At 45.3% G+C, this 15285-nt stretch overlaps 1 protein-coding gene across 8 annotated transcripts in view; it reads left to right on the forward strand.

The window, feature by feature from the left end:
* COL26A1 (collagen type XXVI alpha 1 chain) overlaps positions 1-15050 on the forward strand; it is a 181975-nt gene extending 166925 nt beyond the window's left edge. For 6 of the 8 annotated variants that reach the window (XM_064677774.1, XM_064677773.1, XM_064677768.1 and 3 more), the window contains 5 exons: positions 929-991; positions 4491-4535; positions 5851-5895; positions 6918-7002; positions 10256-15050. In XM_064677774.1, coding sequence (XP_064533844.1) covers positions 929-991; positions 4491-4535; positions 5851-5895; positions 6918-7002; positions 10256-10428 — 411 coding nt within the window. In that variant the 3' untranslated portion in view covers positions 10429-15050. The remainder of the gene's footprint in view (positions 1-928; positions 992-4490; positions 4536-5850; positions 5896-6917; positions 7003-10255) is intronic. The other 2 variants (XM_064677769.1, XM_064677771.1) reach the window with 2 other exon arrangements.
* The last annotated feature ends 235 nt before the right edge of the window (positions 15051-15285 follow it).

A 15285-nucleotide genomic window follows, 5' to 3' on the forward strand; every position in this document is an offset into this window, starting at 1 on the left:
CTTTAGTCCCTAAAATCATGTGTGTCCAACCTCTTTGGGCCACTTAACCAGACACTGAGCTCCTCATAGCAATCCTAGAAAGCCCATTTCTCTGGATTCTGATGTGAGGGTTTGGGGGCCTGTTGATAACCAGGCTGGCTTAAATCACCAGCAGGGGAGCTCCAGGCTCATCTCTATACACTCCAAGACAATGTAGAAGTCACTCGAGGGGGAAAAAAAGATCTTGCACATGGTTATGGGGAGCTGACATGCTGAATATAAACAAACAATATTGGCCTCTCCCTCTCTGGTTATAACTGTGGCTTCACTGAGTGGATAAGTGAAGGATTTGGATCGATTTCTGCATAGCAGTTCAATTAGTAGAAATCTGGAGACTATGCCCTTTTTAGCTGCTGGTGACTGCTTTATAGATTTATTCAACCCAGGGAGTAAAATTATTAGTAGAGATTGGGCTTAATTTGAAAATTGTTTATTAGGGTGAGTGAATAGCTTCAAAATAATTTCCACTGCAAAATCCAATTAATTTTCAGGTATGTGTGCTTGCTCCTGCCACCCACTGAGGCAATTAAGAAGTGGGGGAAAGCAGAGGGGATTTTTAAGCTAACCATACTACCTGTGTATTAATTTCTTCTTGGTAACTGAGAACAAGAACTGTCCTGTCATACTGACCCCTTAAAAATGTTACATCAGGGGCCTGCAATGCATTAAAAGACCCAAATAGAGGGATCTGCAGAAACTGCAGGGCTCGGGATGTCTGTGAACAGAGCTCCCACTGTATTTGCTGGAGGGTAAAAGAGAATCCAGCCCAAGTGCTTAATGGGTGTATGAGGTTTTCAGGAGCTGGGGATGCCTGGGAAATGTATTCACTACACCTACACAAAGGATGCACAGTGGAAATTAATTCCTTCTCGTTCTGCATCTCTTCTAGGGCTTACCAGGATCTCCAGGACAACCTGGGCCAAAAGGATCCAAAGGAGACCGAGGAGAGAGAGTAAGGTTTTACATACACAGAGAGGCTCCCAGCAACACCTGGGGTGATGCCTCAGCAGTCACAGACAGCACAGGTCTTTAAAATCTGCTGGGACTGCAGCCACGAACAGTTTTAAATGCAGATTTTCTAGGTCTTCTGCAAGAATCAAAAGAAGGGTTTACTGCACAGATAAAGAGTCAAATTGCTTACAAATTCAGGTGTTCTCTAAACAGACTCAGGTAGCAAATATAGAGTGTGTAAGGGCCTGTGGAAACCAACTTTCTTCTGCCAACCAAAGCTCGTTACTGTGAAGTGTTTTTAGTGATCTGACTGAATTATCCCTTCTGTGGCACTAAAGGCTTTAAAAACTCACCAGACTTTTCCTCAATCGAAGTCATTCCCCAGGTCAAATGATGTCCTTAACATATTTGGATTATTACAATAATGTTCTTTATATGTTTATGTGCTATACCTCAGTCCTTGATGGGCTGTCAAGTGCTGATAACTAAACATAGGAAAAAAAGGGCTGTTTGAATGTTATTTCCATACTTGTGAAGTTTAGGAAGTACCAGAGAAATATCTAACAAGGATATAAATGTATCAGTTTGCCAGTCCAGCATTCAAGCACTGGGAAGGGTTTCAAAGTGGCATTTGGGCAATTAGGTCTGCAAAATGTAGAAGTGGGCACAGAGGGACTGTGGAGGCTCACTCAGACCCCAGGGTGGGGCAGAGTCAAAGGAGGGAAGACAGACAAGGAGAAAAAACGTGGTTGGTACCTCTAAAATGATGGATGTCTGCAGTGTGGCTGCACTGACACAGCCTTGTGCCACAGCTGCAGGAAACAAAGTTGGCTTTTCTTCCAAGTGCCACTTTTGCTGTCCCACAGCTGGAGGTGGAGTGGCTGTAGGTGACATGAGTCCCTCATATGGCAGCATCTCCATTTCTGCTCGCTCTTCCAGTCCAACAGACAGAGGGATGCCTGGAAGAGATAAGACAGACAAATGCAAATTGGATGACTTCCCAAATCCATGGGAATAACAGACCAGTGATGTTCCTCTGTCCCCATGGGTGCAAGGGGAGCAGGTCCAAGGCCAGGTTTCCCCACTCCTGAGGCCCTTCCTGTCAAGGGGCAGCAGATTCCAAGGGTGGAGCTCATAGGACTACTAAAAGCTCTGTTTTATTTTAGTTTGGGGTGCTTGGTCCTGTTCTTGTGTAAGAAATCACTTGCAGTTCCCTGAAAGACAGAGACCATTTAAAGTGATTGTTGGCAGTAATGTTTTTGTAACAGTTTCCTTGTGCAGATCAGCCCATTTGGGCAAGTCTTGGCTTTACTAATAGATTGCAGACTGATGTAATTCTGGGACTAGAATTTAAGGTTCTGATAGGGAGCAAAACCTTAACTGGTGAGACTGTAGCACAGGTTACCAATTACAGCTCAATATTAATTTTCAGTTAAAAAAATAAAATTAAAGGGCATGGAATATGGCAAAGTGTCATGTTTCCATACAGGAAACTGAGAGCAGCTCTTCCTCAATGATTCATTTAAGATTTTGCTTTAGTTTGGGTTTGCCATATTATTAAGACTCTGCTTATTTTGTAACAAAAGCTTCTTGCACTGTGTCCATTCAGGGCAGACAAATCCTTTAGGCTTTGGTTTTGTTCCCTCCTTGTTAGGAATTCAGAATTGTAACTCTCCCTCTAGGTTTGGGACAAAAGAGATTTTTCAAATATCAAACTCTGTTGATAAATAGAAAAAATAAATTGTATTTCCTACCTGTCCTCTGTTAGCATGGAAAGGGAAGCTGAACAGCTTTTTGTGTCAGAATTTCTGTAGGATGCTCTGTGTGCTTTTTTGTCTTGTGTGAGTGTGGCTTTGAATGCTGGTTTTGACAACTTACATGCTGCAATTTTGGGTTTGGTGGATACAAATTAGGGCTGGAGCAGAGGAGTTGTGCAGCTGCAAAGAAAAGCAGAGGAGGGTTTACAATATCTATTCAGAGTTGAGAAAATGTTATTATACATTCCTCCTGCTTAATCTCGGAGAGAATAGATGTGGAAGAGACCTGAAGCAGTCAGAGCACATCCCCTGGATGGCACTTCCCTGTGTGCTGCTCACAATCAGCCTCTGCTCATCCTACACAGTGCCTGGGAGGGCTGCACCACATCAGTTCCAGGCAGAGGAGCAGCTACTGAGGGCCTGGGATAAAAGATATTTCCAACATCCAGCCTAAATATCCTTTGATCCCCTTTAAGCTGATAACATCCTTTCTGTCCCTCCTGGACATGGAGCACAGCCTGTTTATGTATTTTCAGTGTGTTGTTATGCTCCTCTCTGTGATTTTTTCCTCTTGTCTGTGCTTTTCACAAGCCTTACTCATTCCAGGGCAGAATCCAAGTATTTCCCTTTAGCACCTGACAGTGGGCCTTCCTCCCAGAGCTCTCCCTGTCCATAGTGGCCTTTGCCTAGTGCTGGCCCAGCACTCCATAGGAGCACAGCTCTCCATGGGAATGTTTGGGAGATGCCCCAGGCCCACTGGTTTTATACAAAGCAGCAGTTTGATGGACTCAAAACCAGCAACTCTCCCTTTCTGGCAAATACTACAAAAATCTGCCACCAGATAGGGGAAAAAAAGGGTGGGTTTGTTGCTGTGTATGTCTGGGGGGGAGAAGAGCCAGGGGAAATATGTGGCTGTTTCATTAATGGATTTCTATTGATGCTTTTATGTTTTGCCTCTTCTTCCCAAGCTCCTGCTTTCTCACTAAATAATCTGTAACTGCTCTCCTGACCAGGGATTCTGCCCAGAGTAGGAAACCAGCACTGTGGAGGAAAACAGGGGGGAAAAAGGATGCTCAGTTCAATGACATTTCATTCTGCCCCAAACCAACACATACCTAGTTCAGACTGTTTCTATTAAAAAAAAAAAAAAAAGAACAAAAAACTCCCACTGAGAACAATGTGAAAATTAGCACAGCAGGAAAAAGAAACAAACCAACCAAAATCCCAAATATTGTACCTGTGTTTTGATCAGTAGCTGTCGGGGTTAAGGCCGGGACGTGTCTGTGGAGCAGGAGCAGATTAAAGCAGTGCTCCGTGGGAGCCCTGGGCTCTGTGTGCTGCCTGGGCCAGCAGAGGCCCATCAGTTTTACTAGAGAGAAGAATGTGGTGTCTTTGTAAGGAGCAAATCTGCAGCCAAATTCCTTCCTGGTATAATGTAACTGACTGCTGGAAAGTTCAAAAAACTGCTAATCGTCTTACAGGGAGGGCACTGAGCTGAGCAGCTCCACATCCAACCCAACCCCTCCAAAGCCTGATGGGATTTGGAGCTGATTCTTGACAGAAAACTATAACCCCCTTTTGCTGTCTTAGAGTGATAATGTCAAGGGAGAGGAATTTTTTTTCCATATTATCCCAAGTGTAAGGTTTTTCATTAAGCCATCTTAATTCCACCAGTGAAAATTACGCTGTGTTCTTGTCAAATGGCAAAGTATGTCCTAATGACACTGACTTTATTTCCAACAGGGGCAAGCAGGTCTGCCTGGAGAGAGGGGCATTAAGGGATCTCCTGTAAGTGATGCACTTGTGGGTGGGTGCAAGGCTCAGGTGGGGTTGGTGGCACTGTAAGTGCCACTGTGGCTGGTTCAGCCAGCTCTCAGACACACTCAGGTCAGCTGTCCCCAGCTCAGACATTTGTTCAATAGACAACCTCACCTTAATGAATTCCTCTGCAAATGAAACATAATCCTCCTGAGTGTAAAAATGCCACAGTCAGGAAAGCATCACACCAACAGAGGAGGTTGCTTTGCCTGAAGGTCTTCTCTGGCCAAACCTGAGCAGACAGAAGCTCTCCCAGGCCCAGGAGGTTCCTGCCACTGCCAGAGCCCAAAGGTGGGCACAGTTAAACAGCTCGAAGTACATCAGCTGCTCTCAATTCCCTCTTGCACCTTGGTTTGCCAAGCTGAGCTGGAAACCCTTTAATGACATTAAGAGATGGCCCCACAAATGATTTTTTTGGCTGTACCTGAACAGATGCACAAAAGGGATGTCTGCACATATGGTTCAGTGCAAACAAAGCCAGTGGCAGTGAAGAGCTAGTGGAGTTGGGGTTTTTTGGCTGGCAGCATCCAGAGAGGTCCTAGGGCCACTGGGAGGTTTCTCATCTCTCTTCCTGAGTTCCACACCTCATTTCATACAATTCACACAACCTTTTCTTCAGTCCTTCCTCTCATTCTCACCCCTGCTTTGCAAGTATCTCAGGGATGTCCAACAAGCTTGAGGAGCTCGGGCATTTCCACTCTGTCTTATTCACTGGTTTGTTAGTCTTTTTTTATGTTTGGCTTGTGGTTTAATCTCTCCATGTCATCTGTTCTTTGGGAAGTGTCTGAATGTCCTGGCTGGGTGGGACACAGGACTAATATTCACAGCACGGAGGGATCTTCGCTCAAGGAAAGCTTAATGAGCATCTTCAGAGGCAGAAAGTGATGTGACTAATTAATGGCAGCAGAATGGAGGATTTTTGACTTCTAAATCAAAGATGAACACATGCCTCTTTGGGGGAAAGAGTCATTTATCTGTGGTTTAGCCCAAAGTGTTGCTCATGAGAGCTCCATGAGATGTACAAGGCCTTGTTGGGGCCCAGGCCATGGCAGAGGGGCCCCTTGGCCACTCCTGGGCAAGTTCATCCCTGTTAGAAATGGTGGTGACCTCTGAGAAGCTCCAGGGCAAAGCTCAGGAGAGCACTTTGGCCGCTGGCATGAAGTGCCAGTCAGTTTATTTTCTGCTGGTGAAATGCTTCTGCTCCTTTGGTGGGAAGGGATCCAAGTGATCCTGGACAGAGTCCACAGCCACATGTAAACAAGTTGCTGTTTCTTGTTTGTTTTAGGGTGAACCAGGCAAGAAGGGTGAGGAAGGTGACAAAGGTGCTGATGTAAGTGCGTGTTTCTACTGGTTTATTTTCCTTTTTGTCTCCTTAATGTCCTTCAACCATATTCCCTTTCTGTGGGTTTGTGGGAGCAAGGGGTGTGTCCCCAGTTAAAAGTGCAAAGCAAGTGGTGACGTGAACCTTGGGTTTGAACTTATTACCTGCCAGAAATGCTGGTCTGTGGGGTTTCCTTGGCCATGTTGTCACCATGTTCTCTGAACACCTCAGTCCCCACCAGCAGTTCTGTCACATGGAGCTGCTACAAGATAGGGAATTCTCCCCCAGTGTCCCTCCCTCATACTGAGGGACATGATCTATTCTCTCCCAGAAGAGATCAAACTGCATGTACAGAGCACTGGAGTTCTCACATCTCTGCTCTCTCACCCTAAAATACTTCCCAACATCTCTCTGTCATAACTAAGGCAACAAAGGGAATAAAATACAGCTACAGCCTGAGTGTACGTGGAAGTATGTGGGCAGGTTTCAGGCAGCACATGGCCCAGCCAGGAGCCCTTTGAAGGAGGTCTGAAGTCCATCAGGGTGGGCTCACATGGCACTTTTCCAGTTTATAAGGGAGCAACAAGATGGTGCCAGGCACATGTCCCAGTTTCCTGCTGTAACAACCAAGAGAAAGCCCAGGTAACTCAGTGATGTTCAAAGGAAATGTCAGGCAAGAGACAAACCTGTTTTCCAGGTGGTTCAGCAGAGTTGTTAACACAAGTTGCACAGGCTAAAGGTTTGACAGGAACATCCACCCTGGGTTTGGCCCATGGCAGAAGAAGGAACCAAACTGAAAGGCAAAGCTTTGGGTCAGGGCTTTGCAAACATGGGGTATGACTGAGGAGGTGTTCTTCAAACAGGGATTTCTCTTGCATCCCTACTCAACCCTTGTAGGTCATGTCCTCTTTCACATCTTTTCATTTTTAAACATCCACACTGCCTAGTTTGGTGCTCTGAAAGCAACACTATGAACAAGAAGCCTCTTCTGCAACATCCTCCAGTGTTGGTTTTGTTTTCCTTTCTTGCAGGGGGAAGGTGTTCAACAGCTCCGAGAGGCTCTGAAGATTTTAGCTGAGAGGGTATTAATTCTTGAGCACATGATAGGAATTCATGGTAAGCGTTGCTGAGGTTTCTTTTTCTAGGGAACCAGGGGCTCTGTTGATGGTTAAACATCCTCCTGAGCTCTCTGTCTGGTGTCTGTTCAAGCCAGGGTTTCAAACCTAGGTACCCACCAGGACTTACAGGATGCTGTTGAGGACCTAGAGCTTCCACCAGCTGCTCACTCTGGCTCTACAGTAGCAGGTGAAATGACCCTTACAGTGATTTTTTTTTACAATTCAGACAGCCAAGTCATGAGCAGCAGCTCAAGCCATGTGGCACAGATCACCTACCAGCTTCCCAGGGAGCTGCTTGTTCAAGTCTTTAGGCCAGATCATTTAATCCTGTTAACAGCATCTTCCAAGTGACTTGAACACCAGTGAGCCTTGTGCAGCTCTGCACTTTGCAGAGAAAGCCCAAGCAGTGCTGCCATGTCACCCTGAGAATCAGTGATCTCTGAATGTTTTGTGATTGTAACTTATATAAAACCTATTTTCACAATCAGATTTAAAGGAAGTCCCACATGTTCTACACTCAGATTTTTAAAATGATCTGTTGAGGCTTATATTTGCTCTCCTATCACTGGTACAGTGTGTAACATCATTTCTCAGTGTTTTCTTCCCTTAACCACCGTTTGGTCTTGGTGATTGGCACAGATCAGACTTCTCCTCTTAGGGTACCTGAGGATCAGTTCTCTCACAGCTTCCAAAAGCTGCTGTGCCAATTTTTCCCCTTTCAGGAACCCAGCAGAAGTGAAATGTAGTTTGGATCTGCTGTCCCAGCCTGTGAGGAACAAGGCTGTTCCTTGGCACTGACTGAGTCCCAGAGCACTTCTCTGTCTCACACTCTCCTTGGCACCTCATTCCTGGCCTTGCTTGTGAATTGAGCTGCTCACACCTCCCTTCAGATCAACACCCCCTTTTATTGGGAAGTGGCCTTTGGATATTGTTTCAGCCTATGGAAATGCTAAATAGCCAAAATGTCCAGCAATTCTGCCCTGCTGCACAGGAATAGGTGACCTTTAGGCAGCACCTCGAGGGCCCACAAGCCCCTTCTGGAGCCAGCAGTGCTGAGATGGAATTCTGTTGGACACTTCGAGGCCCACCCAGTGTCTGGGCAGTGTTTTGTTGCATGGCTGGACTGGCCCTGCCCTGCCCTGCCCTGTTCAGTGGCCTCGTGGCTCTCAGAGGCCCCAGGTCCCGTTTCCAAAAGCAATGGGCAGACACAGCACAAGGTTTTTGGGAAACCATGAATCACAACCCCATGATTTAACCACACTCACCCTGACTTTACCTCTGCATCAATCCTGCTTTGCTTCACATTTTCACTGCATTTTATACACCAAGGCTGGGAAAATATATTTTGATGCTGCTTTGCTTTGAGCTGGTGGAGGTACCTGGGAGATGCCCACTGGATTTCCTGGGCAGCAATCCATGTTCTCCAGGGAAGAGGGGAAAGGAAGCCAGTCCATAAGCACAGTGCAGGGTGTTTACAGGATCCAGGGCCTGGCTTTGACTTTGGACCTTCATTTATAGCAGTATAAAGCAAAAATTCAGCTCTTAGGAAGCCTGTGTAGAGACAGGGGCTGGGACTGGGGGTTCACACGGCCCTGCCCCTGCAGAACTGCCTGGTTTACCTATTTTTTACATTCTGTGTGGAAATACAGCAGCAAACAAGGCATGTGCTGCTGTTGTTTTGAAACAGTCATTTCAGCAACTCGTTTTTATTGATATAAATATAGTTGCTGTTACTGCTTGGGATGGAGATGAGTTATTAAACCCATGTGTACTTCTATACCAGTGTAACTGCATCAGCAAAAAGGGATGTTTTTTAATTGTACACTTCAGTTAAGGTCATAGTTAAACACCTATATTGTATGACTTCAGTTTCTTTTTGTCCAACAACTATAGATAATTATATTCTTACTCTTTTGAAATAGTTTCATTCTTTAAGTTAACACATATCTTAGCCCTACAAAAATACTGTTTAGAAAGGGAACTTGGAAAGTAAGGCATTTTTCCCTTGTGCAAATATGTTCATCTTATGTATATGGTTAAATAACTCCAAAAAACAAAGAGAAAAAGACATAAAATAACGAAAAATACCTTGAGCACAGACCTCCCTGCACTGGAAGGCACCACAGAGGTTTTAGTCACCCAGCACCAACTATCTGGTTGTGTTCCCGCTGTAGGTGTGAAGGATTTGACCACAGGTCCTGGCCCAGCTCAGCCCAGCTCTAAAGCCCCACACAGAAATGCCAATCCCATGCTCTCATTTTCCCAAGAACCTTCCCACTGAGCGTGGTTTCCAAAACCACAACCAAAGCAACAAGGCAAAACACACCAGCAAACAAACCCCTTCCCTGCAGGGGGAGGGCAGTTTGAGATGATCTGGCCTAGCAAAGCTGCAGAGCAGCCCAGCAGGACACAAGAAGGCCCAAATTGTCTGGCAGGGTTTGGTGCCAGTGGACAGGACACAAATCCTCCAGCAGCCAAAGGCTCCCTGGAAACAGAAATGCTGCCTTGTGGGATCAAACTAAGCCTGGGTGTCTGGCTGGGAAATTGGGCTCTTGGCAGGGAAACACAGAGACATCCAGCTCTGAAGGCAAAAGCAAGAAATTGGGGCATTAGAAATGGTGAGGCAGCATCGAGCCATCAGCATCTGCTGCTGAAGAGTGGCCTGGTCTGGTGGATATTTAGCTTTGTTTAGCTGAAGTAAGAGCAGGGTGGTGTTACCTGGAGGCATTGCAAGAGAAGAGACAGCTGACATCTATTCCCAGCTTTATTGCTAATTTGGCTGCAGCCCTAAGGTGGATCAATCCTTTTGTTCAATCATTTCAGGGCCTCAAAACATCCTTTTTACAAGGAGTGAAATGGTCCTTAAACCCCAGGAGCATCACTTCCCAGTGACCACCTGGCCTCATCCTCCAGCACAGGACCTGTGGGCAGTGCTGAGTAGCTGTGAAAGCCCAACTAAAATTATAATCAGTGAAAGAACAGAGTTTTAGAAATGAAACTACAAATGAGAACAGGGCCTGCTGGGCCACGTGCAGGACGAGCACTGACCCCAGGCAGAGCAGAGAGAAAATATCTACTCCAGGAGTAGTGTGATGGCAGCAAACTTTAGCCCCACAATTGCTTCCTGGCTGGAAAGACAACAGGAGGGACCCCAGTGCTTCCAGAGGAGGTATCTCCCAGAAGGGCCCCTGTCTGTGTTCCGTAGCCTCCCCTGTTAAATAGTGCTCTCCCGTGACTTTCTCTCCTTACAGACTCTTTGTCTTCCATTGAGCCAGGCTCTGGACAGGATGTGATCCCGGGCTCCCCCCTGAGAACCAGCATCAAGATCAAGCGTGGAGGCCCCCGGCAGCCCCAGCCCTACCAGATCCTCTCCTCGCTGCTGGAGGACGGAGAAGCCAAGAGGAGAAGCAACCGGATGAAGTAGGAGCGTCCCGTGTTCTCCCTGCCGCTCACCAGTTCCAGATACAGTATCCCAGTGCTTATTGCAGACTGCAGGTGGAGTGGGTAGGAGGCTGCAGTGTTGGCAGCTGGGTTTCCTTACCTGGCTAATGCTGTGCCCTTATTGCAGGGAATGTCTTATCCATAGCTCAGAGAGGGTTTTCCTTGACTTTGTTGTTTTGCCTTTGGAATACCAGCTGGCAGGTATCTCAGAAGCTGCCTACAGCAATGACACCTCCTGGCTGTGTCTCAAGAGTTTAATCCTCCCCTTGTTTCCTCACAGTGACTCAGTAAAGCTCTGCTTAACTGGCCAAGACAATCCATCCCACCCAGACTCAAAGCCAAGCCTCAGCCTTGTCCCTTGGTGTAGTTGGAGGCATCTGCTTTTATTTCATGTGTTGGTGTCATACTGGCTTCCAGGTGGAGGTACCACTTCCACAGGCCATGAAAGCATGACCTGCAAGGATTTCTTTTAAGCAAAGAAACAAATTAGAAAATCCAAAGAACATTTAAAATGTTTCTCTGAAATGTCAGGTGCCTCTCTGGACTTTAGCATCAAAATCTTGGCTTTTCATGTTGCCAATTGCACCTGAGTGACATTATTTCTGTTTGTGGCTGGCTAAGCAAGGACTTTTGATGCAAATGTTCATGGCAACATTGACTTTCTATCTATCTTCAGTGAAATTACACTGTTTCTGTGAAAATACAGAGCAGTTTGCATGAGATATGATGGAATTGTGCAAGAATTTTCCCATACTGTGTTCAGCTTGTGCATACATCCAGAGATAATTAATTTAAGTGGTGGCAATAACTATTCACAGAAAAGGATATTTTGCAATCTTTTCTTAATCCTACAGCAATAAGGAAAAATGTTTTCACAGTGTTTTGTTTTAATCTTGTGAGTAAATCCTTGCCATTTGAATCTGGAGACAGTGTAGTAGCAAACCACAGCCTAAACAATTAGTGCCTTGTCAAGAGCTTATCTTGCACTGGATAAACAGAGACTCATTTTACTTTTTGCAAGAACTTGTTATTTTAGGGGAAGTACCAGCTTCCAGGTTTAAGGAGTTGAACCTGCCCTTCAGTGACAAATGAATCACTCCACCTGCTGTGCTAACCAGGTTGGACAAGCTGAAGTCATTTATGTAGACAGTGAGTTTTGTTAGAAGGGTGAGATTAACCAACAGAACTGATGGTTACTGGTTTTTAATTTTTACTTCCCCTGTTCTGACAGTTTGCAAATTCAGCCCAGGACAAAAGTGATCAAGTTGAGTTTGTGTTTGTCATAAGTCAGGTCCAATGGTCCCATTGTATCTGGTTCCTGTGCAAAACAGTTTGTCTGAACAAGGTGAGCTGTCCTGCTGAATGTCTGTCAGAAGGTGCTGCAAAGACCAACACTGTCCATTTATTCAGCAGCCCAAGTGATCTTCCCAAGGCCAAGCCAAAAGCCTGTGGTTCACTGGAAATGAGGCTAAAAATGAGGAGCTCAGCCAGCCCAACATTAGCCACACATTAAATTGACTTTCCATAATCACTGTAAACATGATGTACCCACAGAGATATCCAGGCCAAAACTTTCCTCTGAAGAACCTGAGCAGGTCTCCAGGATTGCTGAATTCACTGTATGTCTTCCCTTGGCCCTGCTCTTTGGAAATCCAGCCAGAGATCCCAAACCAGGTGAAACAGCTTAAATTAATGCTGAGAAAGCACCAGAAAGATGTCTTTTACTTCTGGAACTAAGTAACAAACAGCAGTGGTTTAGGCTGGCTTGGAGGCAGCAGGAATTCATGTCCTTGCCCTGCTTTTGCATCTTCCCTGTGCTTGGCCAGTGCCAGTGGTGGGGTTCATTCAGCTGCCAGCCCACCTGGGTCAGCTTGAGCTGCTGATCAAGTTTTCCAAGGGATATTTCAAAGAAACAAACCCAGAGTGTTGCAAAAGCTTGGAGAGTTCCTTGCCTGCACTCTGAGTTACAGCTGGAGCATGATATGGTCAGAGGACAAGAAAACAAGTAAAACTGCCCAAGTCAAGCAGGTTACTGACCTCCAGCAGTCATCCTGTATCCACAATCCTTTTGGAATAATGAATTAAAGTCTCTTTGGAAGCATCTCAGTTTCAAATCCAGCACTAACCCTAAATCCAGTGTAACTCTAAGTTCAGGATGTTTATGGTGCTGTACAGAGCCCATGTCCCTCCATCCACTACTGGGAGGGCAGTGGCTCTTTTGGTGGGCAGCTGAGCCTGGTGCAGCCACTGGAACTTATTATTCTTGGAATAATCTTTCCGTTTAATAATTAAATGTGCCAAAAAAGATGTTTCCCCATTTACAGGCAGATCACTGTGTAGGAATTGGGAAGTACTTGGTTACCTCTTTGTTGAATCAGGACCATCTTGGTTGTGGATCACATGGACGCTCCAAGACATCACTGGGGGCTTCCAGGAGATAACTCCTTGTGCCAACATGTTGGTGTTGGAAAATCAGGCCTGGAGACTGAGGAGAAATCTCAGTTCACTCTAAACTTGTACCCTGGGCAGACTGGTGCCAGCTATAGTTGATGCCACATTAACAACGTGCCCTCATAGCAGTTTCAGGAACCAAACCAAACCAAAGCAATCTTTAAAAAGGGAAATGGTGAAACTCAGTTTCACTGGTCCTGTAGGTACAGGGTTGAATTTGGGGAAGGGGGAGTACAAGGAGGCCATTTTCACTTCCCTGACGTTTTGGAGGCTTCCCACTGAAGTGAAAGAGAAATCTTTCTTCCTCTGAGTTTGTCTTCTGAACTCAAAGCTGTTTCATGAGCTTGGTGGGTGCTGAGGCTTTAGTCACTCCTATTGCTGAGGCATTCATATTGATGAGGGGGTTGGATTTTATACTCTTTAAAACAAATTACTGGTAAGATGAAAGGAAAATTTAATGGACGTTGTTTGCAATTAATCCTGCCAAGTCAATTGTCAAAAGGCTGGTTAAGTTTGGGTTGAGACCATTTTAATTACTGACGTTTCCAGATTTCTGCATGAGCTCTGTAATTTTTTCTCCCCATACTTCTTGCTTTCTTTAGCTCCATCTCTCTGATGAGGCACTGTATCTTTAATTGGGGGGCAGTAGGATTATACCAAATGGACTTTCTCTCTCCACTGGGGTTTCGTTCCTCTCTACTTACACAAGGATTGGATCACACTGTTGTGCCACCCCATTTAATTATGTTTTAAAGGTGAACACAGCCTCACACACTGACATTAATGATATTGATGACTAAGCAAACCACTCCAACCACATTTTCCATCATAGGCAGGATACTGAGGTTCATTTCAGCCAGGGCATATAAATGCTTCTTGCCATGTCTATGTAACTTAGAAAGGGGATTTATCTTGAATGCGTGCTCATTTAGAAATATATTTTAATTGAAATGTTTAGTGCTTTATCTTACATACATACTGTGCAATACCATAGTGTGTTCTTTCCCTTTTTTATTTTTTTCCTAAGACTTTTTTTTGAAATTCTTAATGTTTGTTTGAGCTCCAGTGTGTTTTTGACTTGGATCAATTCCTTGCCCTCAGCTAACCAGAAGCAGCAACATTGCACAACCAAAAACTCTTTGCAACTCGTGCACCCTCGTGTTCACCAGCAGCCTGGTACCCTGGGAGGCAGGGAATGCTTCTCTCCAGAGTATCTCATTTGCACTTACTGTAAGGAATTGATAGTAACCCAGGGAAACAGGAATAAAATAGAGAGGAGAGCCCTCACTGCTCCCACCAAACTTCTCAGGCATTTTGCCATCACCTTTCAGAGGAACAGGCCTTAAAAACCAGGTGCTGGTGAGGTTTGGTGGGGCAGAGCTTGTGGCTCCCCAGAAGCTCTCTGGGCTCACTGCCATGAACTGTTGTGATGTAGGACCCTGAGCACTGTGACAAAGGCTTCCAAAAGACAATCAGCTTCTGGAATTACTTCTCAATACAGTTATTGCAAATCCATCCTCCTCCATTTTACAGCTGCTGCCTTGCTCGAGATGACATTCCACGGGGGGCTTGGGGGTGTAGGGGGTTAAACTACTCAGTCTGTGATGTCTTGGTTCCCTGTGAAACCAAGGGTTCAAAGGTGCTATAACTGTTCACAAGGCACATTCCCATCCACAGAAGGAAATGGTAACTTTTTCACCAGTTATTTTACATGGTATCTTTTTTATTTATATCAGTGTGTTTCATATGTGTGCAAATGGTCCTGGCTTCTCTCATGGGGATCAGCTTTACAACCATTTGGTCTTTTATAGGGCAGCCATACACAGTATCTTGCAATCATGTGTAATTTCTTAACTTAGAGCAAGAATAAATCTCGTCTGACAGGATGAACTCATTTATGGCAGGCTTTAATGTTTGTTGTAAACACAACCTGTTTGTTCCACCTCTTGCATGGTTACTTATCTGTTTTCATATTGCTATGTTATTGTTCAAAATATCTATTTCTCTTTATTTGCTATGGGGTTTGTTACTGTATATGGAATGTTTTGTATTCAGCATTTTCTTTCGGAGCAGAGTGGGAACAGTATTCAAGGACCCACAAATACCAAAGACCTTTCATGTAATGCACTGAGAAATAAACTTACTGTAAATGAATATCTTGTCAGGTGTCCTCTATTTGCAAAGTTCAGGGCAAGTTCAAGCAAACTGCAGCCTGAAGTCAGGGCAGCTGGTTTTCCTTCCTGCCAGCTCAGCTTTCCCTGGTTGTATATTTGCAGGTCTCCTAAAAAACAAGATGTGCATGACCCTGCTTCTGGTCACCTTCCATGGGGGTGGAGGGGCAAAAAGGGCCCAGTTTCCCTGCCCTCAGTGGGACTGACTCCTCTGAAGG

Source organism: Pseudopipra pipra, chromosome 21 (assembly GCF_036250125.1).
Source record: "Pseudopipra pipra isolate bDixPip1 chromosome 21, bDixPip1.hap1, whole genome shotgun sequence".
Classification (NCBI taxonomy): domain Eukaryota; kingdom Metazoa; phylum Chordata; class Aves; order Passeriformes; family Pipridae; genus Pseudopipra; species Pseudopipra pipra.